General features: G+C 48.8%; 1 protein-coding gene across 1 annotated transcript in view; it reads right to left on the bottom strand.

Moving 5' to 3' along the window:
* Positions 1–2,034: 2,034 nt before the first annotated feature.
* LOC144155583 (uncharacterized) overlaps positions 2,035–25,113 on the bottom strand; it is a 37,235-nt gene continuing 14,156 nt past the window's right edge. Inside the window, exons 7-10 of the mRNA XM_077687123.1 lie at positions 20,607–20,770; positions 18,075–18,191; positions 6,329–6,514; positions 2,035–2,137 (exon numbers count right to left, since the gene is read on the bottom strand). Of these exons, the coding sequence (XP_077543249.1) occupies positions 2,060–2,137; positions 6,329–6,514; positions 18,075–18,191; positions 20,607–20,770 (545 nt within the window). The 3' untranslated portion in view covers positions 2,035–2,059. The remainder of the gene's footprint in view (positions 2,138–6,328; positions 6,515–18,074; positions 18,192–20,606; positions 20,771–25,113) is intronic.

Raw genomic sequence — 25,113 nt, forward strand, 5'->3', positions numbered from 1 at the left:
ATGTGTTAGCCACACTTTTGTTAAAAGTAAGCTTTAGTTAACGCTCAGTCACTGCATTATTGCTCTGACCACTGCAATTCCTTTTGCGAAAGCTATACTGGATGTGTGCATTACAATCAGTATGTCATCGTACCGCCTGACCCCCGGCCATCATTCCGTGTGCTACATTGCGTAATCTTATAACAGATTATGCTGTTACAAAATGAAAGGGAAATTTTACGCGCGGAGCATGAGAAGAACTTTTTTGGGTAGGCGCTGTTTATTTCGTCCACAGCAGTACTCCCCTCTGACCTGCCTCGGTGGCTCAGTGGCTAAGGCACTGCTGAGCGCGAGGTCGCGGGTTCGATTCCCGGCCGAAGCGGCCGCTTTTCTGATGGAGGCGAAAAGCAAAAACGCCCGTGTGTACAAAATTTCGGCGCATGTTAAAGATCCCCAGGTGGTCAAAATTAATTCGAAGCCCTCCACTACGGCGCGCCTCATCGCCTGTGCTGGGTCGGCGCGTTAAACCCCACAATCAAATCAAATCAGTACTCCCCTCCGGATCGAGTAGCAGTAGAAGTAATGTAGCGAGTTGGGCAGTCAGTACAAGTGCACCTTCGAAAAAAAACCAGATCTGAAAGAGAAAAAACTGCAGAACAAGCAGAAAAGATGATCGCTCGGCGAATGGGACAGTGTGAGGTACCGGCCGTCCTTTCTGCACGTGTCATCTGCTTTATTACTGTTGCTGCTTCCAAGACAAGGTCGAGGACTGCAGTTTCTTGCCAAGAGATTAAGTGCGCACCTTAACAGTTTTCCCTGACATATCTGTTGTTATTAGTACTTGTAAAAAACGGAGCTTGTCCACGGTACTGTCCTCAAAAATGGTCGTGGGTAAGGGACATCGAAGCCACTTTTGGTCAGCATCAAGCGGTTTAGCCACTGAGCAGCTCCTGCGGTCAAATTTGTCAAATATTACAATTTGCAGGTGTCGGACCTTTTAAAGAAATTATGAAATGGAAAAGGTTTGCACACATCGGGCTTTCGCTGCTGCACACTGGAGCACTCCTGCAGCCTGATTTCTCCACTAAAGTTGCAGCTAGGGAAGGGCAAAATCGTTTTATATCCCCTGCAAGCTGCGGAGAATGACATTTCCTTTGGTCAGCTTCCACTACGCTCGCGCTTCCAGCAGCAACAGACCATTGCTACATTGGTGCTCATTCATTTCCCTTGTTGTTACATAGAGCGTGATAGTGTTCAATTGTCTGGAGGGGGAAGTGAGCGAGCAGGTACGAAGTTGATGGTACGTGAAAGAAAAAAAAGCCTGAATTGCATTGACTGTGCAATGTCAACAACAGAGGGTCGAACCGTTTCGGCATGAACCGGTAACCGTTATTTCTTTTTTCGGTTCAGTTCCGGTTCGGGTTCAGCGTGCTCAAAAAATAACGGTTCGGGTTCGGGTTCAGTTCCGGCAAAAATACCGGTTCAGTTCCGGTTTTCGGTTCGGTTCGGTTCCGGTTCGACACCCTGATATATATATATATATATATATATATATATATATATATATATATATATAGTTGACACCTCAGTCTGCTCAACTCGCCTTCGCCCTTCAAGTGTTAGAGCGGAAGACATTTTCAAGAGATTGCTATTCTGAGCAGTACAATAAAAAAAGATACGGTACAGGTATGATTCTCGCGAAACAGAACGCCATCCCCAGGGTAAACGTCAATTCCGTTACGCCACAATTTTGCTGAAGGACGACTCGTGCACTTTTGTCTTGTTTCCGTCATGGAACACTGTGTAAACGAAATCTGCATGTTTCTTTTTCACCAGCTTCATAATGCTTAATCACCACTGTCATGTTATATCCACCTAATTATTCTTGCTGTTGTTGTGCCTGTCTATTCATGTATGGCCACCTGCTTTGGTCCCAAAACGAGACTGGCAGTATTTCAAATGAATAAATGAATAACATAGGACATTCCTCGAACCTTGGGGAAAATTAAGTATTACCAGAAAGAAATAACTTCGGGTGGTAAGCTTCATTCATGACTGGGCTTTACTGTAATCAGTGCGACTATTTTGGCTTTATAATTTCGTCCATGACAGGAATGACCTCTTCGAAGACTTTATCCGGGTCGTCTTCGGCCGACACCTGAAAAAACAATCACGGTGTCGGTGACATTGGTGATTTCACTGCTCGTAAATAAAGCACAGACAATGTCGGCCAAGTTTCACGTAGGTTTTAGGGATTTCGTGCAAGTTTCCCCGATCGCTTCCTTATTCCCGCTTCTGGCCTCTAGTATCCTTTAGTACACTCTAGTGGGGCAGTAAAGAGGCAGAATCATAGAAGGAACAGCGACATTCGCCTCTCGCCAAATAAACAGAACGCGTTTACAGGGCATCTGTATCTTTCTCCTGTTGTTTTTGGTTGGGATTATAACCGGGAGCATATTTTTCCTTGTTATGCTGCCTTGTGTAGCAGTTAAAATCTTTATCCCTAAAAGAACGCCACCCCCTGGTTTTAATAGCAGCTTTAGGCCGTTGAGTTTCTTTGTCTTGTTTATTTAACAAACTTCATTAGGTGTATAAACAAACAAACAAACAAACAAACAAACAAACAAACAAACAAACAAACAAACAAACAAACAAACACAAATGAATAAATAAATAAATAAATAAATAAATAAATAAATAAATAAATAAATAAATAAATAAATAAATAAATAAATAAATAAATAAATAAATCAGCACACTTGTGCTGTCAGGGAAGCGCAAATGCACTTTGGATTTAGGTAAGCCTGTTACTGCGCGCCATGTGTAGTTCCGCTGCTTCAAGTTATCGCTTTAAAAAATATTGTAGCCCTAATGAAAGGACCAACTCGGCTTCGCAGCGGGCGCATATTCCAAAACCATGAAACCTGCTTACCTCCCACGGAGGAACATTGGACGCATACAAATAAATGTTTTATTCACTCGCACAGAGCTAGACGGAAACCGGATCTTTGCTACGGGAAAAGCACGCCTGTACGGGCCATCTGTCCAATACTGAAATGTACTTTCCACATGGGACGAAAGCCGTCCTGCTAGAACGCATCAACGAAATATTGGAGAGCGAATCCTGCCCAAGGAACGGCAGAGGTCATGATCGTTCCCGCTCCCAAACCCTTCACAGACCCGACCAACTTGCGCCCGATATTGCTGATATCTACTCTGCTAACTGATGTAACGGACGGTACAACTTAAATTACAGTGGTGTTTGGAACATCCCTACAGCCTGCCCTATACCCCCAAATCAAATTACGACACCACCTGCCGACCAAGGAAATCGTTAACCAACCGCACTCAGTCCAGCCCATTTTTGTAGCAGGGATCAAACATAAGGAAGCTCTTCGACAGAGTGCCACGCGACGACATTATACATAGGGCAGTATAGCTCCAGATAGGAAGGGTAGCAGTGAACATTACTCTCGGCTTAATGCGAAACCGAGTGGGCCAGATAAGCGTGGAAATTAAGTTCAGGCCAGGTACACCAAACACCGTGGGCGTACCCCAAGGGTGAGACTCATCATCAACAACCATTTTTAACATGCCAACAGCCAGTTCCATATCGACTACTGAGCTTAACATATAACAGGCCACTGAGCTTAACATATATATACCGGTGATGTCATGATTTGGGCCCGTACGGGTTCATCCGGAGAACAAGGAAACACTAAACAGGTACAGCGAGGTAGAATGGTGCGTTCGAGAAAGTAAGGTATGTTTAGGTCTTGAGAAAACTGATCGTGATGATGTCCGGAAAAGGCAGACAAGCAGACGCAGTTCGGAAATCGGCTGACAAAAAAAACATCAATGCACGTTGGAAGGCCAAAATTTGGCTTAATATTTCTCAAGGATCCGCAGTGACGCGAAAGGTAGAGCTGGAGGCGATAGCACCAGCGGCGCCTCACACCTTGAACAACAACAACAAAACGGCCACTGAGATTTGCATGAACTCTCAAGGCTCCGCAAGACAGTGCACTAGGAGCTGATGCTGAAAAGTGACTAAATTCAGCTTTTGTACTCTTGCAAGGGAAAGAAAAAAATATTTCGCTATCAAGTCGGCGTCCGCCATAAGCGAATTCGTGCTCCACGTTTAACTACTAGAAAGAAAAAAATTCCCGCGCCTTCCCGCGAGGGGAACACGAGTAAATGCAGAGCATTGGGGGTCGTTAACGCCGCGTAAAGTCGCGTTAGGGTGGGTAGTTGGGTCGTAGTTGCGTTGGTGTTGGTTTGGGGTAGAGAGAGGAAAGTCGCGTTAGGGTGGAGCGAGCGTCAACCAAGGAAGGACGGAGCAGAGCGTCAACCAAGGAAGGACGGAGCAACGCAGTGACTGAAGCACGAGCAACCGCTAGCCGCTTTATATTTGCAGTGCGCGCAGTAGAGGGAGAGCAGTACGGGGGGGGGGGGGGGGGGGGGAGAGCGCGCATGCGCAAGCAGCGCGCGCCCTTCCACGCCCCACCGCGCTGCTATCACGCACCTGTTACGCCGAGACACGGCCGGACTGGAGGAGCGGCGAGCGCGCACTATGAAAGTGCGCGCCCGCCGCTCCTCCAGCCCGGCCGTGGCCGAGACCGCGACGGAGCGAACGGGCTGACTACGACGCATGCGCGCGCCAGCTGCTGTTGAGAGAGAGGAGGGAAGGAGGAGAGGCGCACCTGCTGCGGACGCGGAGCTGTGGACGCCGTCCGACGCAGGAAGAGGCGAGGCTAAGAAATGCTCTGCATTTACAACGACAAAAGAAAAATTACACCATCGGGAACCCTGGGTAGTATGCGAAGCAGACATGGGGTCGATTCAAGTGCCCATTAGCTTTGAGTTCGTCGTTTGCAGCCTGACACACTGACGTCCCACTTTCAACACGGGATAAAACAACCATGCATGGCAAGGCTCTGTCAACAAAACAAAGAAAACAATTCACAAAGCATGGTCACTGAAATATCGTAAAGAGCGGAAGGACGCCTTAATACCCCATTGCCAGCGCGAGCAGCGGCTGTGGACCCCACCACTATGTTTGAAGAACGCTGCAGACTGCCCACCTCCACCAAAGCAGCACGGACTAAACGACCTCACTTTGGACGGGCCACAGATATATCGCTGACATGCGAGACAGTAAGTTCAGCGGCTTAGCTTCTGTAGCGCTCTCAGCCGGACAACGACGTGATGAGGGCTTGAAGAAATAATTTCGGAAGAGGCCCGCCCGAGGTCCAACTTGGAATGGACGAGCCAACCCTGATATCCATCAGAATCCTCGCCCCTAGCGCTGTATTGCGGATCCGGGAACCCCACCGGGCAAACCCCTCGATGTACGAAGGACGCACGCAAACCCCAGCAGCCTGACTAGCGGACGCTCCTGATTCCCGCGGCACAACCCCGGGGCAGTCTCACCGCCGTCACTCCTGGCCCTTCCTCTCATGAAGGCTGAATGTTCAGTGCAGACGATTCTTCCTTTTCAATGCGCAATATAGACGTTTTCAGTCGACCATTAAATCGGCAGGAATAAGAGCCACACTGCGCAAGCAGCCGTGCATGCGCATAATTCTCCAGAAGGCGAAAATTGTCCTATCAATTTGGGCCGAACCTCACTGCATCTCGCTGCCCTTCGATAATTTAGCTGCGACCGGTTAGCACCATTTGGCGCCACTTCAGCAAGGGAACCGTGGCGTGATGCTGTGCTTCAAATAGGGCCTCAATGCCAGCTGCGCGAATTTATCTCTGAATACTCTCAACTTGATTCACTCGCTTGTTATGAAGCAAAGAGAGAGAGAGGGAGAGAGAGAGTCGCGGTTGGGAAGCGCAGCTGAGCTTGGGCTGCGTGCCAACACTTGTCCTTTAGAAACGTGCCGTAGGCCTCTTAGCCACCTTTCATTGTTTCAGTTCACAGGTGCGCGTACGTATATCTTTGCAACAGTGGGGCCCCGTCACGCAGTGGTTGTCTGCAGATTGCGAGAGACACTAACAAAAAGTGCGGGCCTTTCGATCCGTGAGCTTCGTGGCTGCGCAAAGTCGGAAGCATCACTCGGGCGGTCGGTGAGGACAGGATGATTCCTTCGGTGAGGTTCGGAAATGTTTTCATTCCCACCCAAGTAACGAGAGGAGCGAAACGGGGACCAAGGTCATGACCCGGCTCCCGTTTCGGGGCGGAGCTGCATCTCGCAGACGCCCTCGAAGGCAGTTTTTGGTATAACACTTCCGCCATGAAAAAGTGTAGGGAGATGAGATGTTTCGGACAAGGGAGGGGTGGGGGGTGGGGAGGTCATCCCTGAACATCAACCCCCGCGTGCAGCCTGGGGCAAGCGCGTACCTTCTTGACGATACTCTTGTACTTCTCGAGGACAGGCTCTGACTCCTCGTGGAAGGTCTTGATGCGCTTGATGATGGTCACCTCGTTGTCGTCCACGCGACCGCTTGTCTCGCCACGCTTTATCAGCCGGGACTTCATCGTGTCGTCTGCGACCTCGAAGTAGAGCAGGTGTGTGCACTTGCATACCTGCGTTTCAGATCGCCTCTAAGAATTGGGAAGCGCTTTCTCGCGATCAGTACAACGGAAATGCGCATAGAGGCGAACACAGGAACTGCTTTGTCCCGATAACAAGGATACGAATTATGTCGCAAACTTCAAACAAACGATGGAGATATTAAAGAAAACATGAAGCAGCGGCGACTTCCCGAGGTCTCTATGACGTCAAAGTGTTGTTCCGCCGCCGAAATTCAATGGCCCCTTTATTGTGAAACATTCTTAGGCTAGTATGGTGGCTTCCCCACCACCCCCACCCACTCACTCACTCACTCACTCACTCACTCACTCACTCACTCACTCACTCACTCACTCACTCACTCACTCACTCACTCACTCACTCACTCACTCACTCACTCACTCACTCACTCACTCACTCACTCACTCGATCACTCACTCACTCACTCACTCACTCACTCACTCACTCACTCACTCACTCACTCACTCACTCACTCACTCACTCACTCACTCACTGGTGGCTTCCCTCGTTCACCCTCTGCAACCGCCTGTGTAGCTGAAAAAGGAGGAACAACTGAAAAAGGAGGAACAAAGAATTGCTGACGTGGCCGCGCGACCCAAAAAGAAAAACTGGCCGACGATTATGCTTCTCTGTAACAACAAATTTGACCCCAGCTGTTGATATTTTTTTCGATGGTATTACGATAAGGCTTCAAATGTACCCGGAACCAAACGAAATCAAAACGAACGAAAATCAGAGCCAATTCTCAAGTAACTACATACTTCGAATTTATACTTTCTTTCTTGTTACCTTGGTAATGACCATGGTCTATTTATCCATTTCTGTCCACAATGTCTATGGGCATTTAAAAAATAAAATACGTGCAAGTAATAGGTACCGCGGTTAGAACTACTTTGCGGTATCGATGAATGTGGGCAGTGTTTTCTCACAACGTCGCCGAATCAATCGAGATCACCGAGCGTTTCAGGTTTCGGCTTCAGCTCCTCCCCAAACACCTGTCGTTTCTCCACACACCTTGCGGGCATGGATCAGTCGGCAGTGCTTCCGTTTTAAATTTATCAGACATCGGTTTGATTCCCACCACTGACAGCTGCAATGTCGCTTTTGGATGCTGAACGTATTTTCTTTATTCAGGTGACAGACGACATGCCAGAATTTCTGCGTTTGCGTAGACCAGAGCGACACTATCGCTTTTCGATGGGCCACGGATAAAAAATACAACCATGTCCACTTTCAAAGAACTAGTCTTTGGTAACTTCCTCAGCTTGATTCCAGCTACGGAAGACGTTTGTCCAGCAGAGAAAATGCACGAAATATATAAAAAAAAACTTTAAAATTTCGCGCTACTGGACATCTACTAGCGGGGGGGGGGGGGGGGGGGCGTTATTCCACAAAAACTAAAATCCTAAAATCATTCGCGTGCATGTGTTATGCCTGTGCTACACGACAACTTTCAATTGACACTTGAACGCTCACTTACAAGTGCGCCCTATGTATTTATAATGAGGGTACTGCAAAGCAAGAAACACAGGTCACTGACCAAGTCAGAAACAAATTGACGTTTCGGGAGCGCTACGGCTCCCTTGTGCTGATTGTGAACAAGGGAGCCGTAGCGCTCCCGAAACGTCAATTTGTTTTTGACTTGGTCAGTGACCTGTGTTTCTTGTTTTGTAGTATGCTACCTGACCAGACGGTATGCCGTCCAACCATCGACTTAATGAGGGTACTGATAGACAATTGGTTGGAAGGCCCTCGGAAGGCCTTTGAAGCGACCGTGTAGCGCAGGTATTACTCCAAATGATAACCCCGCGACCCCGCTCCTTTGCCTGTAAAGCGTGCAGCTCCGTACACACTACGATCACGAGGAAAAGCCATCATTCGTGCTGCGCCTACACCTCGTGCAGTGCGGTGAACACAGCTCGCAACGCAGTTCTGCTGAGCCGCAACTTTTAAATTCAAATGTGGGGATCCAGCCGCCCGAAGCGCCCCGTATCCTGAGGCGTGAAGCATGCTATCACCTCCCGCTTGAGGGCTACTGAGAGACGACGACTCGTGCTGGGTGCTTCAAGGCAACCACATCCTGAAACGTTGTTCTCAAAAATTTCTAGGCACAGTGTGTCGCAGTCACAATCGCGAAGCGGACCTGAAACTACGTCGCTGCAGTCAGTTGCGTATGTGCTTTTGCGGTATTATAGGCGTCTTGCTGGTCCCAATTTCACTTCGTCTCTTTGACAGAAACAAGCGGTATACGGATGGCGCGGCTGCACGACGGTAACTGCCTGAGAGCTGTTCCTCCGGAAGCTTAGCGAAGAAGCCTGACGACGCCCTCACAGGTGGGCACGGAGCAAGCATATATTCAGGAGGCGAAGCACCCACTGTGGCGGGCGAGCGACGAGGTCACGAGTACTAACACGGACTACGAAGCTCCACAGCTGCAACGATGACGGAGATGATACCTGATGGGCGCCTAGTAGCATGGCCACGCCACATTTCAGCTGTGCAGCGAATGCCTATCGTGGGGCTTACCTCGGCTAAACAGCGCCAGTGATTTCTACCCCTGTACACTCCCGCTCGGCCGGCGCAGCGTAGCTGCTAGCTGCGCGTAGCCACTTGGTAGCCAGCGTGCCCTCCGGCCGGCGCATGCGCAGAAGACTTTGTGACTACTCCGCCGACTGTCGTGAAATTGACGAAAGTCGAGCCTCCGCTCTAGTCCGGCCATGCATCGCGCACGCTCCCAGTCTGGGTAGAGTGTACTAGAAGTTTTAGAGTGGTCCGACCGGCCGCCCGGAGAGGTGCTCGTTTCGCGCAGAAAATAGCGGCGGCGCTGTAGTCAACAACAACTGAAAGCGGCGGCTGGCCGCGCGTACGGCCGCGCGCCCAGTCGGGCCAGGAAACGCTGCTTCTTTACGCGCGGAGCGCTGGAAATTTGTTCTGCGGGACATCCAATTGCTTCAATATACTGTAGGTATAGTGGACTGTGGGTAACGAAAGGAATAATAAACGCTGCAGCTCATTTTGCGTTAGTTTTGCCTTTCCCGCTCGTCAATTAACAACGAAAAAATTACGTATTTTTCTTAATTGAGCGCAACATTCTTAGCGGATTGTAAATAAAGTATTTGCATCGACATTTTGGCTATTCCAACTTCCCATCAAAATTTATTTTGCGCGAAATTGCCTGATATGAACCAGTTCATGATTGCTTGATGAGTGTGTCCTTATTGTGCTGCTTGATGGACATAATTGGTCGACACAAATGACATGAGAAAATATGAGGACTGGGTTGATGGCTTTTCAGAAGGATTTCTTATTTATTGTCACGCACTTTATGCTCCGACTGGAGTTATGTGGGTTAATATCATAGGTTGTTTTTTTTATTGCGTGAGTTGTTATTTAAGCAGTGGCCCGCTTGTGATAATTAGGGGTCACCGTGGTGTTAATGCTGTCGCCTGTCCGAACAGAAAATTACACGCGCAAGGAAGATATCTTATTAAATAAAAAAGGGATAGCCCAGCGGTTATCTCAGTTGTTCCAATCACCGTCTTTCACAGAACTATGCCCACAACATTTTATTAATCACACCACCATTCACCTGATTCGGTCAAGAAAGAATTTCAATCAAATTAACACAAATTTAATTCACAAGTATGCTGAGAGTATAATTAGACGCACATAAAACCAAAGCAAAGCATAGATCAGAAAATATATTGACCGCGACAAAAATGAAATATAACACGGGAAATCATACACAAAGTCAAGAAAGCTAACATAGTGGTTCAAATAAACGGAACTAGAACAAAATACACATTGTGTTTTCATTTTCAATAGCCCACCATATAAAATGTTACGCGGGAAATCATGCACAAAGTCTACACAGGTAACGGTGTGGGAATGACGCTAACAGGGAGATTTAAATTGACATTTTTGGCCAACGCATTTTCATAACTCGCCTGCAATCATTAGCGACGGCTAAGTTTAAGGTGTTGCTCCCGCCTTCGAATGTAATCACGAAACTTGTTTAAACCTTTTATACAGAAATGAATCCGTGTCACAATGTATACAAAACCAACCAAATTTGCTGTCAAGGTCTCGCTGTGCTGGTCGCAACCAACGCCGTTAAGGTGTTTGTTGTGAATAAGGGCTGCAGCACATCCATAACGCTGTCATGGTGGAGCTCCTTGTCGCTGAAGCAACCGGTAAGAACGTCCTAGAGATCGCTAATAAACTTTAAAAATGCACGGAAGGATTGAGAAGTCCCCCAAAATTACAAGCCTGAGGTAGTAAATACAGCGGCATCTTCACCTGGCATGCAGGAAGCAGTAGTTGGTCCTGCAGACTTATTTTGGCACTTCGTTTTCAGTACACACTTACTGACCAAGTGCCTGCGACATAGTACGTTAATAAAATAAGAAAGCCCACTATTGACAGTACAAGCATCAACGTTAGGGTATCTAATAAGAAGGCTCTTAATATTTTTGTTCCAAATAGGAACGTAAAAAAACAGCAAACTTTTTTCAGCCTATAGAATGTGCGCCCCGCCGCTTTTGCTTCACGCGCAGAGTCAAGAAGGGCAAGGGAAAACATTCCTGGTGCCTGTCCGTCAAATTAATCCCTCGTTAACTTGAACTCATGCTATCTCAGAATATATTCTCGAAACTTTTTCTTACCGTGTGTTTACCTCCTATAGGCGCATTTGCCCGCTTTATCTCGAAACGCTTTTTTTTTTTTCGGAGGATTACGGATATATTGAAATACTGGCAGAGAGGACACAAGGCAAAGTCCGCTACAGGGAGCTGATAAGGTCCCCGTTCGAATGCTTGCTCCCACTACGCACCGAACGCGGCCGTGAAATGCAAGTTTAATTACGCGGACTACGCGTCCCCGTTACCGGAATGCTGTCTGGCGCGTACATCATTCAGAAAGCTGTGGACGACGCAGCTGATCATGCGGAGGAGGAGGAGCCCCCAGAATTGACTACGATGGCAGATACAACATACAACAACGGCCGATACAACATAGATGCTGCGTCTGCTTCGTAGCAAGGTAGAATGTAGCGGTGGCGACCACCAATTCATACGATGCATTCAGAAGCTCGAGTAGGCTTTTCTGGTATGCAGATGCGAACGCGACACAGCCGAGCACAAAACAGTTCTTTCTTCTGCAATAATAAAAGCTTCTTTTTCCTTCGAATTATTTAGCCTTTATAACGAAATCTCCCCTGTGCAATAGTGGTTTTGTTAGAAGCACTAGCTGCTTTTCAGGGACCTAGCCACAAATTTCCTGCATTTGACTTTGACTTAACTCGAAACTCCGCGCTTATCTCGAAATTTTCAGCTAATTTTACGACTTTGAGTTAACGAGAGATTACTGTAGATCAACAACGTTCTCAGAATACGCATCAAAACATGAGAAAGTGTTTGGGGGGGGGGGGGGGGCGGAGGAGGGGGTTAGGTAAATGTTGGGTCGTACTAGTTTAAAATTTGATCAAGCGGAGTCATAACGGTCTGCGTCTACTTTCTAAATCACCAAAGTAGATTTAGCTGACCAAAGGTGCGGGTTTGATTCCCGGCCGCGGCAGCCGCTCTTGCGATGGAGGATAAAAGCGAAAAGCGCTCGTGTCTTCGAGATTTCGGCGCATGCTAAAGATCTCCAAATGGTCAAAATTAATCCGGAGCCCTCCACTACCGCTTGCCTCATCGCCTGTGTAGCACGGGAGCGTTAAACCTCATAATTCAAACTAAATCAGCAGAGCAAGCGCAAAACACCGCAGCGAGCAAAGCAAATCTTGCCGCGCGCAGGTGCCGGGGAGCGTCGGCTGTTCAGTTGTCGGCGACAACAGCGCCGCCGCTATACCGGTTTTATTTTCTGCGCGAAAGTCGACCCGGCGGAGCAATGGGAGAGGCCGCCGCTCGGGCCACTCTAAAACTTCTAGTACACTCTAGTCTGGGCGGGCTGGCGAGCTGAATTCTGGGATACGGGGCCGACGTGTTCGGCGCGCTGGGCGCGGCATAGAGACATGTTCTATCTCAGCGCCCATGCCGCCGATGTGCTCCGAGCTCCGCCGAACGCACCGGCGGTTATGACGTCGCAGTATAGAGGACCCTGCATTCGCCCACGACCGGCTATATTTCGCCATGTCGTGGCCGTGCCACGCGCGCGCGCGCGCCTACGCTACGTTGGAGTATAACGCGCCCTTACTCGTGCTGGTGAGATAGCTTCGGCGGGTGCGCCCGTTCATTGCGCGGTCACCCGCTTCAGCATGAAGGTTTTGAGTACATCCTATTACCAGACCATGCAAAGCGGTCGAGCAGTCCGTCTTGCGTTGTGGCGAAACTGGCAGGTCCGTTGCGTAAAAGGACATTACAGCACCCAGCCCATGCGGAGCTGAGACACAGCTGGCACTCGAGTCATATCTGTGTTCCGAACGGCTTTCAGCTTAATATTGACTCTGTACCGTGGTCAATGCCTATCGCAGGAAACCGTTATCGTAGTGTTACCCTTGGGGTAATGCATTGCCTCACGTGATTCGCAGTGCGGATCATTAAAAATATGAACGGAAATTCGCGGAACTAACTTCGTCTACACGTTGTAGCATTCCAGCGATGGAAGGCACGCGTGGCAGACGTGCCCGACATTTCGGAAACTTGGGAGACCGCACCATAGCGGGCTGCACCGTCCTTCTCGCCCAGCGATTGTTGGGAATAGCCGAAAGCAGCCGTAGCTGTGCCGACGCCCTCTTTCAGCATGACAGAGCACAGCGGGAAACCGGATATGGCGATACGCATGGAACGCTGGCAAAGAAATGAACCATTGCAGAGTAGGTGGGGGTGGGGGACTCAGGTTTCTTTGAATATTAACCAATCACCCGTAAACTTAGCCAACCCCCCCCCCCCCCCCCAAAAAAAAAAAAAAAAAGCTATCGCTTTGATAATCATTTCGTCATGCGTGCCCGAGAAAAGGCAGCACAGGTTGAAGAGAGCTGTTTCCTCTTCGAGGAGCTGGCGTCACCACCAGTACCAGGCCACTGTGACGAGCCACTCATCGTCGCAAAAGGCTTCACAGAGATACTGTATAGACCGTTCCATCGGGCGAGGGGGAAACGTACTCTCGTACTCAGCGGTCGCGGCGCGCGGCCGCCTTTCCTCCTCTCTGGAGTGGGCGCGCGATCACGGCGGGCCCGGCGGCGTATTCCCAAACCATATCCCGTAGGCGCCCAGGCCGACCACACCCCCTAAGCAGGGGCGCAGCCAAAGAGGTTAAAAATATTGCAATTTTTTAACCTCCTTGGACGCAACACCGTGACTTCTCTACCTATATGTGCGCGACTTCATGAGAGGTGCTTTTTTCTTTTTTCCCCCGCCCCTCGTTTCGACTGCTTGGCAGGCGGCCGATGGTTTCGCTCCGTGGGCGGGGCTGGCCTGCGGCGCTGGGGAAGCTGACGCACATGTGGTAGAAGCTAACCCTTTGTACCTGAGCCCCTGATCTCTCCGCGCTCTTCTTGCGCACCTGCAAGTTGACGCTGACCTCCGATCGTGTTCCTAGATAAGCGCTCGACTCGGTGCTCGAAGTGCGCGCGCGCGGATGTACGCTTTCATGCGCATGTGGCCATTATACACGGTCCTGAAAGCAAACACCCTCATTGAAAGCTCATTCTACAGCACACAGAAGGGTATACAATTGAGTTGGGTGCTCTTTCACTATATACACACACCTGAAAACACGATTCGGTGCTGCGGCTAAGGATTACAAGAAAGGCAGCCGATTACCCATGACTACATTTACAAACTGTCCTACTCTTGCGAAATATTGCAGCTGCATGAGCTGCTACATTTTGGCACTTTCATAAGCACTATTACATTGAATTTCGTTAACATTAACTTCATTGCATTATTAGAGAGTTTTAGCTGACCGATTCTGACGGTCCGCTCCGCTCCGACAGCAAGCGGGAGCGCCATTGCGCATGCGTGGCACGCTACCGCGCTACCGGCGATACCGGATCGGGGCCCCGCTCCACTAACCGGGGCCTCTTAGCGGACCGTCGCGGCAGCTTACGCTACCATGCGGGACAACAACATGGCTGCCCCCGCGATGCGAGTGCGCTACGGCGAACTTCGTTTCTTCAGTTGAAACAGGACTGACGAAGCCGCGAAAGCGCTTCCGAATAGGCAATGGTGCCACACACCTCAAATATCTTTAGAAGGGAAGCGAAAAACGTAGACCGAAGCGCGGGGCTGCTTCTATGCAGCGCCGAGAAAGACAGCCTTGGCTTGGCTATTGCAAAGTTTATCGGCTTGTTTTTTGATATTTAGAAAAATTATACCATGTCGGCGACTACATTATACAAAAAAAGGTTAAATGAGGCCAAGAAACACGGTATTTTGCTTCATTTGGGCGACCAAATACAAATTCTTATGTTTCCTTTAGGATGAAGTTTCGATTTACACGCGCGCGCGAAACGACCAGTCACGCGAATCATTATCCGTCGAGGGAGATACGGTTATCGCTTAGCTAAAAGCCTTTCGGCTGCTGACGCTCCGGTTGTGCTGAGCGGCACGTCGGGAGCATAGCGGAGCGTCAAAAACGGTCAGCTAAAACTCTCTATTCTTTATCAGGAACAGTGCCACTAAGGAAAACATTAACATTTTGTTAACAGCAATGGAATGTATGAATCGTTCTTGCAAGGGTGATACATTGATAAGAAAGACACCAACTCAAACGTACACGTTTTACACTCGGTCATGAATTCTGCATAATTTGCACTGCTGGTCATGACAATTTAGGGGAACAATATCGAAAATATATACCAACCAAGGGCTAAGTAATAGTTGGATTGTACAGCAACTGAAGTAATCGAGGAGTTTGATATATGTCTTCTGTACAGGGCTATTGACCACAGTCTCTTCACTGAAGCCACCAGGCCGAGTTTGATATCAGTAATCATGCGTGCTACCACCCACGCTGTTGTCAATGTCGATTAGTTATTTTTAACAATTTGTGTTTCATGCACACAGAGATTTTGCTGCATAAGATACGTTATTTATAAATAGACAGCTCCAGCAGGATCCGAATGGCGCTGATGCCCCCCCCCCCCCCCCCCCCCCCCCCCCCCCCTGTAATCGGGAAGGCACACAAAATCGTTACCACTTAATGTGGCTCCGTCCATTATTCGACCGTAATCGCCCCCAGATTTTAACTCTGGGTCCCGCCCCTGCAACTGAACAGGAACATGTTAGTCGGGTCCGTGACGATCCCATCGCACTAGAAGCAATTACCGAGTACGCCCTTGAAAACAGACTCTACAAATTGGTGTAGCAGCCTGGCTGAATTCCCCGTTCGGTATACAATGTGAACTGTTTGCAGCGTCCACTGTTTTCAGTGTTAACCGCATTGTCCACAGTGTGAACTGTGGGTTTTGCTGCCACTGACTGACTTTAATGTGTTCATTTTGCGATTGGGACCCCAAGACTGCAACTGTGTTCATTGTGCGAGTTGTGACCTTTCCCTTTTCTCCTCATCCTTGCTTTCCCAGGGCCCCATGGCCTCTCATTTAATGCAGTGTTACACTCACTCAGATACGTATATTCTTACGCTGGGACTAATGAGTAGTTGCCCGTGAGCTTGAAGTCACGGTAGTCGCAGCAGAGATAAAACTAAGCAAAAAAGTTATTTCCTTGGCGCACTAATTTTTGCGATGGTGATCTCGGAGTACAAATAGCGGCAAAAAATTGTCACTTTTAGAGATCCACTCATGGGTATAGATGAGCAGTTTGTGTCTTTTTCCTGCGACGAATTTTTAGCTACCACATATATATATATTTCTGTAGTGTCTGGCCTTTTAATTCGGCAGCATTGTGTCACAGCTCGTGCCTCAACTGTAAGCCACACACTCGCAAAAAAGTATACAAATGTATAAACAAGAAATAGCAGGAATAAAAATATAAATAGTAAAACACAAGTTGCCCGCAGAGCGAAACCATCGGTCGCCCGCAAAGCAGCCGAAACGAGTGGAGGGAAAAAAAAAAAAATACCTCACATGAAGTCGCGCACATATAGGTAGAGACGTCACGGTGCTGCGTCCAAGGAGGTTAAAAAATTGCAATTTTTTAACCTCATTGGCTGCGCCCCTCCCTAGGGGGTGTGGTCGGCTTGGGCCCCTACGGGATATGGTATGGGAATACGCGGCCCGGCGCGGCTGCTCCTTTGCCTTGACTACGCCTCGTAGGCATCGCGCGTGCGGGTTTACCACTGATTTACGCATTCCTTTAATTAAATGTTGCTAATAAATGAGCGAGACTAACAGCTTGTGAGTTGCACACTTTAAAGCACACAAACGTTTTGGCAATTTTGTTCTTCTGATCTCTTACTGTCCTACCTTGGAGTAGTGGCACAAAATTCTTCTACCTTCTTTCCAAACTAAAATGGGTCACTGAAACTTGCCTGTGCCGCAGATGGTATTAGTTCCATCCACCGTTGCTCCGGTCACATCGCGGCATACCCGGCTCCAAGTATTACGTGGGCTGGAGTTGGTTTTCACAGTGACTACTACCTCCCTAGGTTGTCCCTTTCCCCAGCCAATCTGAGCGGAAGGAGGGAGGGGGCTACTGAAGGGGATTCCACCTTCCTTCTTCCCCCATCCCCGACTCTGGCAAAATAAAATTGTTCACTCACTCACTCCAGCAAAGAGTTCAGTGTATTACCCAAATGTGATGTCTCGTTGTCCGCGACAACAAACCTAGATAAAAGCAACGCAAAAGCGAACGCTTGCCTGGTTGCCCAACGGCGGACGCCTAATAATAAGTTCGCCAACGGCGGACGCTCTCCAGGAGCTGTGCTGTTCATTTTATTTATGTTGTACATTAGTTGCACGGCTAAATTGTGCTGCAGAGCAGATTGAAATTCTAAAGAGAGAAAGTTTTGTTTATAGTTGGCGGCAGTGTTGATATATCGATAATATTTAATACAAACTATATAATATGCCAAATATTTACTAAGTCAACCCAAAACTACCTGTATTAAACCCTGAAAAGATGTGAAACCAGAAGTCTGTTACACTGACGTCGACACGCGCTTCTGTTTGTTGCCCATGGGCGCCGAGCGTATCACGGTTAGATCGTTTTAATAAACATTGGTTTTTGCAGTAAAGCGATCAAAATACCCGCTTTACGTGATCCCGCGCACAAACACGAAAACAAAAAAGAAATTGTGATGAAATACTGCGAACGTGTTCGACATGGCATCGTTTACCCACCATGGACCACGCTACCTCGACGCGAATTTCAGCTCCACCGCGGTCTTAAAAAGATCGCTTGAACTGGTCCTATGCAACAACTTTCCCATTTAAAGTATATTACGGAAAAGAACGTACAACGCGCTACAACGGAAAATTCACCGAGCCGCCGTAGGCGCCCATGGGCCGCGGAGCAAACGCCCAAGCCAGCAAACCAGCCAGCTACGAGAGGGCGCTGCGCACGCAAGATGGCGGCGCCCTCGTTGGAACGGTCTATACGGACCTGTCGAGTTAATTGTGAAGTTGAACCGTTTCTGCGTCCTTCTCACCTCAGCCTCGAATCGGTCTCCCTGTTCGGTGTTCCTGGGATAGCCGTCGATGAGGAATCCTTTTGACTTGTCCATTGATTTCTTGATTGCCTCTTTCAGCAGCTGCAACACCATGTCCTGTAAAAAAGAAGAAATCTTGTCAATTCCTTCGCACTTCTAGACAGGGGATACAAAGCAGAAGGCTTGCACGATGCTTGCTGTCCCCATGGACAAACAGATCAAGCAACGCTGCAGGGTCGCCTTGTTGCGTTCGCCATTTAGTGGGGCATCATGGTGCTCATATTTCGAGCTACCTAATCAGATTACGGGGTTTAACGCGTCCAAGCAACACCTGGGTTATGAGACGCGCCGTAGTGGAGGGCTCCGGATTAATTTTGACTCCCTATATATAATTTTTTGACTCCCTACATGTAATGTCTCTTGTCACTTACGGCGAGGCCGCCAGGGAGTTTGTTCAGTGTTCCGGTGAGACTGTACTGTCTCGTGCAGGCGAAGTGCGTGCACTGGTCCAGAGTATGTGAGCTATTGCTGGGGGTTAATAACGGGCTTGGGAATTGTTGTTTGCTAAATACTTTCGCGGTGGTTGTGACATCTGAAGTTGCCTATAAGCCCCGAATGACGATCGCCTGGTTTGTAGGCGCATGTGGTGACGGGGCAACGAACGTTCGGATGCTTTCCCTTTGCTACAATAAAACTTAATGAGGCCGGTAGGTCGGTTGGGCTTCTTCAAGGTCATAGTTCAGAGGCCACATGGCGAACTGGCTGCTGTTATAGATCCGCTTGCTGGGAAACGACTCTCCGCCGTATCCAAACGAATACATTCGTCCATCCAATTCGCTTACACCACATGTTTCGCAATCAATTATCCACCCAGTGCACTTTGTGCTCTAAGCCTAGTACACTGGCCCACTTTTTATTAGAGTGTGTGCATAACCCCGACCATCCCACCCTTTCCTTCTCCCTCCCTCTCTCTGAGCTTGGGAGAACCTGATTACCAGCGACCACCCGGATGTCCAGCAAGTTCTGGAATCCAGGGCATTGGTCGCCCGGTCATCACTTGTATTCTCGGACTAGGGAACCACTCCTACTTCTTGGCTCAATAAAGTTTCATACTACCCGTGCAAGATGGGCTTCGTGTCCTCGAGAGTAAATGAAGGGAGGAGGAAGGAGAAGAGGAGGAATATGCTTTTGCTTCATCAACACTGCGCGCGGTAGGCGTGGTCCTTAGCCCAGGGCCCCGGTTGATCTTGCTGCAGTCGTCACCCGATCTATACCATCCCTAGCTGGACTTCGAGGCGACAACTGGCCAGCTCTCTCCCTCTGCTCGTACCCGAGCTTGGAGGTAGCGTCAATTGCTGTGTTGAGTGGACAGGCCCGCACCATAGGGTAAAGTGTGGCAGGCATACTTCACTGAACATTTACCTTTATCAACACCGCCTAATGCTTCCTTTCCAAATGTGGTACCGCTGAATCAAGAACTCTTTCCTAATGTTTCCCCGGCATTACCTCCATGGTTAGCGGAAGCAGCCGCAAGCAGCTGATCAGTTTCTCCTCTTTTCCCCCTGGGAAGGGGGCAAACCAGGGACTGCTTTCTGATACATAGGACCTACAAGGAGTTTTTGAACTCCATAGATTGAATTAGTTTGGTAACAGTAACCACCACGACTGCATATTATGACAGCTGCATATTTACCGGTACCCATGACCGGTATCCAGTAAACACGACAGCTGCATCTTACCGGTACTCACTTACGGGGCAGAAACTTGGAGGCCCACTAAGAGGGCTCAACTTAAATTGAGGATGACTCAGCGAGCAATGGAACGGAAGATGATAGGTGCAACATTAAGGGACAAGAAGAGAGCGGAGTGGGTCAGGGAACAAACGCGTGTTAAGGACATATTAGTAGAAATTAAGAAGAAGAAATGGGCGTGGGCAAGGCATGTAATGCAAAGGCAAGATAACCGTTGGTCATTAAGGGTAACAGAGTGGATCTCTAGAGAAGGCAAGCGTGGCAGGGGTCGTCAGAAGGATAGATGGGCAGATGAGATCAAGAAGTTTGCGGGGATAACACCGTGAATTGGTCACAGTTATCACCAAAAAAAAGTTATCACAGGACGGGGATAATTGGAGATCAATGGGAGAGGCCTTTGACCTGCAGTGGGCGCAGGAAGGCTGATGATGATGATGAACCATCACGGACCAACCAATATACGACTGAGGACCCCACCATGACTTTATTCCGTGAACTCAATTGATTTTGAGGGTGATGTTTCCAACTGTATACCTATAGCTATGCAATTGCTATAGCTAGCTAGCTCAACGGCGCAAATTACCACCCCAGTTCCACAGGAGAACCTCTTTGTATGCCAGGTTGACCTGAATGGAGAAGATATTCATGTTGGGGCCCTCAAGTGAGCGCTGGGGTCATGTTGGGGTCCTCATCAAGGCATCAGAACGATGCCTTAATGATCCCATCTTTCGATCCCATTTTTCGCGGCGCCCCGTGGATCGTTCGCGCGAGGCGACCGTACCAGTGGGACGAGCTCTCCCTTCTTCATGATCTCGTTCATGTCCCGGCCCCGTTCGCTGCCGGACTGCACCTCGGCCCGAAGCAGGTCGCCAGACGAGATATGCGTGAAGTCGTATTTCTTTATTATCTTGTCGCACTGCGTGCCTTTGCCAGAACCTGGTCCGCCTGGAAAGAAAATATTTGTCTGCAGGTGGCTATTGCCAGCGTATCTTAGGGCTACGAAGAAATAACAGGATGGTTGCATTTTAAGGAGAAAAAAAAAAAAAAAAGCTTGGCGATTACGTTTCTCTGTAGCGCGAAATTTCAGCGCAGCTTAGATACTTCTTGGCGTCGCCCATTGCGTAATGCGTCGCCGTCGGCGTAACGAGTGAATGCGAGGAACGCAGGGGAGAACGAATGGCGCTGGTAGAGAACAGAGCGCGACTAAAAAAAGCGGAAGTAGCTACAGCGGGCGCATGAAAAGGAAAGCGGGGAAGGAAATCGGGGAGCGAGAGAAGAAAGCCTGGCAGCAGCGTGCTGGCGCGTTGTTTCCTGTAAGAAAGCAATGCTTGCCCTGCTGCCATAATAAATAACACGTCTGTTCTTTGAAGAGCCCGTTAATCGCAAGCGGGCAGCAATGCACGTTTTAAAAGCCCGCTTCAAGACACTTGCGACATTAGCAACAAAAGGCTACATGCCCTGGCTCTGGGCTGCCCATGCATCCCTGATAGCATTTTGGTGTGCGACCGATTGAATGCATATCAAGCTCTTCGCCGAAAGCAACACACCGAAGAGTTCTTCATTGTACTAAAGGCGTTTCTTAACGGAACGTCGACTGCGCGACGGCTTTGCCGCCGTGGCTCAGCAGCTGCATCGGGGGCACAGGTAATTTTGGAAGAGGAAACTCGGATGGAATCGGAATTTTGTTGTGCATTGATATCATAAGGTGTGCGGTTCAGGCATGATCGAATTTTCTCATCAATCCACAAGATGCATGCACGCCTTCATGTCCCACTCGGTTTTCTGGCGGAAAAGACAGCACGTTCGAACTACTGAGCGTGATGCAGTGTTGGACGGTTCGGTGCAGGGCGGAACGTGCCGCATATAGGTTGGGCAACACCAGGCCATGAGCACGCGAATGTAAGTACGAGCGTTGATATAATTGCGCTGAGCTACCATTATTGTCGATACGGCCAGCACAGTGCATAGGCGTGTGTGTTATTGATTTCTTCACGTTCTCTCCGGCAAATAATTTGGGTAAGGGGGTGAAGGTGGGGGGGAGCCCTGGATAAAACATGAACTTTTGAAATCGAAAAATGTGCGCGTTTAGCCGCGTAGTTTCTTGGCCGGGTTTCATCTTGCGCTGAGTGCATACTCGTAATGATGGGACAATTACCTCATTATCACACGATTATGTTTTTTTTTGTTTGTTTGAAACGTTTGCTTCTTGCTTCCACAGGGTTATCGCCTGACGCCGTGTGGAGGACAGAGTTTGGGGCGAGGGCGCGGACCAGGGACGACGCGCTTCGGTGTCTCAGGGTGGAAACCAAGGGCTGCGAACGTGCGCAGTGCCTCCTCAAATCACTCATGGTGTTGTTGAGGGCTCAGTGACCCCAATGCAGTAGAATCTTCGAAAACGCCACAGCTCACGAATTATCTTAGCTATCGTTACTCTGGCACGTCATGTGAACGTCTATAAAACTCGACCTAAGTTCACCCGGACGTCTTTCTTTTTTTATTTTTGCGCAGAAAAAGAGCTCCATCTGGTCCCCGAAAACCTAAAATCTTAATCCGGCTCTGATAAACGAAATTGTTTTCCCATCCGCCATGCGTATCACTCTGCACTAATCGTCCATGAAGCCTTCCGCATTGTCACATTAATCTATGCACAGGGTGATCAAAATTAAGTCCACAGGTTTTTAAAAAAAATAGACGCTTAGATTTTCGTGAAGACCACCTCTACAGTGAGGTTACGCGCCTAGGGGGACACAGAATTAGGTGGTAATTATTGATATCGGTGACATAATTAACTAAATTGAATAATTAACTTTTTAGTGGCCGTACCAAGTAGTCATATTAGCATTCAAAAGTTAGACGCAATCGGGTTTATACGCAGTTTCATTTGGCAGAATTCTTCCAGCGCATTCCTACTACGAGATATCGAGCTGCGAAGTTTAATTGCCGATCGCATGATTGCGCATGCTAGATCGCGAAGACCGGCGCAAAGCTCCTCCCCTTTGTTCTGTGGTTCGATAGCGGTTCCAAGCACAGCAGATTGCAATAACTCCAGCCAAGACTGAAGTGGTGCCAGATTACTTTTTCCTATGCCTCCACCCCGTTGTCAAACTAAGCACCGTACACAGCAGGCACGTCACAAAAGGGAGGAGCTTTGCGCCGGCTCTCACTGTCTCGCATGCGTAATCATGCGAACGGCAATTAAACTTCGCAGCTCGATATTTCGGAGCATGGATGCGCTAGAAGAATTCTGCCAAATGAAGCTGCGCAGAAACACGATTGCGGCTAACTTTTCAATACAAACACGCCTGCGTAATGCAGCCACTAAATAGGTAATTATTCAATTTTAGTTAATTAAGCCACCGACATCAATAATTACACCTCAATTATGTGTCCCCCCTCGGCGCATAACCTTACTGTAGAGGTAGCCTTTACGTGCACCTAAGCACCTAATTAAAAAAAAAAACCTTTCGACTTAACTTTGATGACCGTGTGCATTCTTTCATTCAAAAACATGAAACCCGTGAAGCCACACGCCAATCCAACACTACAATGAGATGGACGCGAATTTCGTTCGGTGGCTGTAATAAAAACCCCATTTTGCTTTTACAGTAGAGCTGGTATCAAATCCCCCTTGCTGAGCAAATCCCCCTCGCTTTCTTTGGGCGTAAACAGACCTTAGAAGAGCCGCTCCCCTCGTACTCACTTCGGCACACCCTCTCCCTTCGGCCATCTGCTCGTCTCCTGCGCTTCGAATTTTGGTACCAGCCTGGGCGTACATTGCCCCTGGAGAATGTCTTCTAAGCAATGCATTTGTGTTTAGGAATGATGAAGCCGATATTTAGAATTTCACTGAAAGAGTTCTGCGGAAAGCTATGGGAGAGCTATATGTGGACCAAAGTTCCCGCGCTGCGGCGCTGCGCGTCCGGTGAAGGTGAGGTGATTACAGTGGTGTTACTACTAAGGTCGCTGTGCAACGCCACCCCGTTATAAAGGGGAAGCCACTAACCAGCACCACTATTATCATCATCATCGCCATCGTTGTCTTCGTCATCATCGGGCGGCTTGGGCGTCTGCGGCCGCGTTGGCAGTGCGTTAGGTAGCCATCGTGCTGTGCGATCCGTTTGATTACTCCCCCTACGCACCCACCTCTTCCCTACTTTTACCCGTAGCGGTGGCTCAGTGGCTAGGGCGTTGTGCTGCCGAGCACGAGGACGCGGGCTTAATTCCCCGGCCGCGGTGGCCGCTTTTCTGATGGAGGCGAAAAGCAAAAACGCCCGTGTGTACGAGATTTCGGGGCACGTTAAAGATCCCTAGGTGGTCAAAATTATTCTGGAGCCCTCCACTACGGCGCGACATATCGCATGCGCAATCAATCAATCAATCAATCAATCAATCAATCAATCAATCAATCAATCAATCAATCAATCAATCAATCAATCAATCAATCAATCAATCAATCTTCCCTACTTATCCTCCACCACCATTCCAACCGCCTCTTCGTCATCTCTTGACACGACCTTCTCATTGACAGGGTCGATCCTAGCGGCAGCTTTTGCCCCTAAATGAAACTTCGGCCGGAGTTTCGTGACCAGAAAAGCATTGAATGACTCTGGTGTAAAATTAGTCTTGGAAAGCTGGCTTTCCCACACTGCGTGGATCACAGTGAAGTTTACTCATAAAGAAAAAAAAAATGGGGCAATAGGCGCGAACGTGGCGGAACTCGGAGACCACCGACGACGATGGGGCCGCGGACGCCAAGCGTAAGCGCGATGCTTGTCGGGACACGGAATACCGCGAGCCGGAAAACTCGACATCGGCGTGGCTGCAATCCCACGCTTCCCCAGCTCGACGGCGCGATCCGCTGGTCATCCACCTTCGCGGAGCGGAATGGCACCGATTTTGTTCTGTTTCTGTGCTTACATTCCTTTTCTTTAAAAATGTTTTGATATAGTTGGTATATTTGCTTTGTATTCCTTCCTTTTTATCGGTTTGTGCCGACATGTATTGCATACACTGCGAAAACTTCGTCTTGTTTTCCGTAACCGGATTTTTTTTTGTAATAGTATGAGTTCCCCACGTATACTTTTTTTTCTACCGCGGTAACAAAAACCTTCGAACCATTTTTTTCTTCGTGCGATATTTTCCCAACGTGCAATATATATTTTTTAACCACGGCAACAAACCACTCCTTTCTGTAACGCCCCCCCCCCCGCACGCCGAAGCTACCAAAATAAAACTGTGGTTGATTCCTCTGTCAGGAATCGGTAAAGCCCGAAAGTGAAATGTGCAGC

Source organism: Haemaphysalis longicornis, unplaced genomic scaffold (assembly GCF_048455015.1).
Source record: "Haemaphysalis longicornis isolate Haplotype H1 unplaced genomic scaffold, Haemaphysalis longicornis Haplotype H1 scaffold_1, whole genome shotgun sequence".
Classification (NCBI taxonomy): Eukaryota; Metazoa; Arthropoda; class Arachnida; order Ixodida; family Ixodidae; genus Haemaphysalis; species Haemaphysalis longicornis.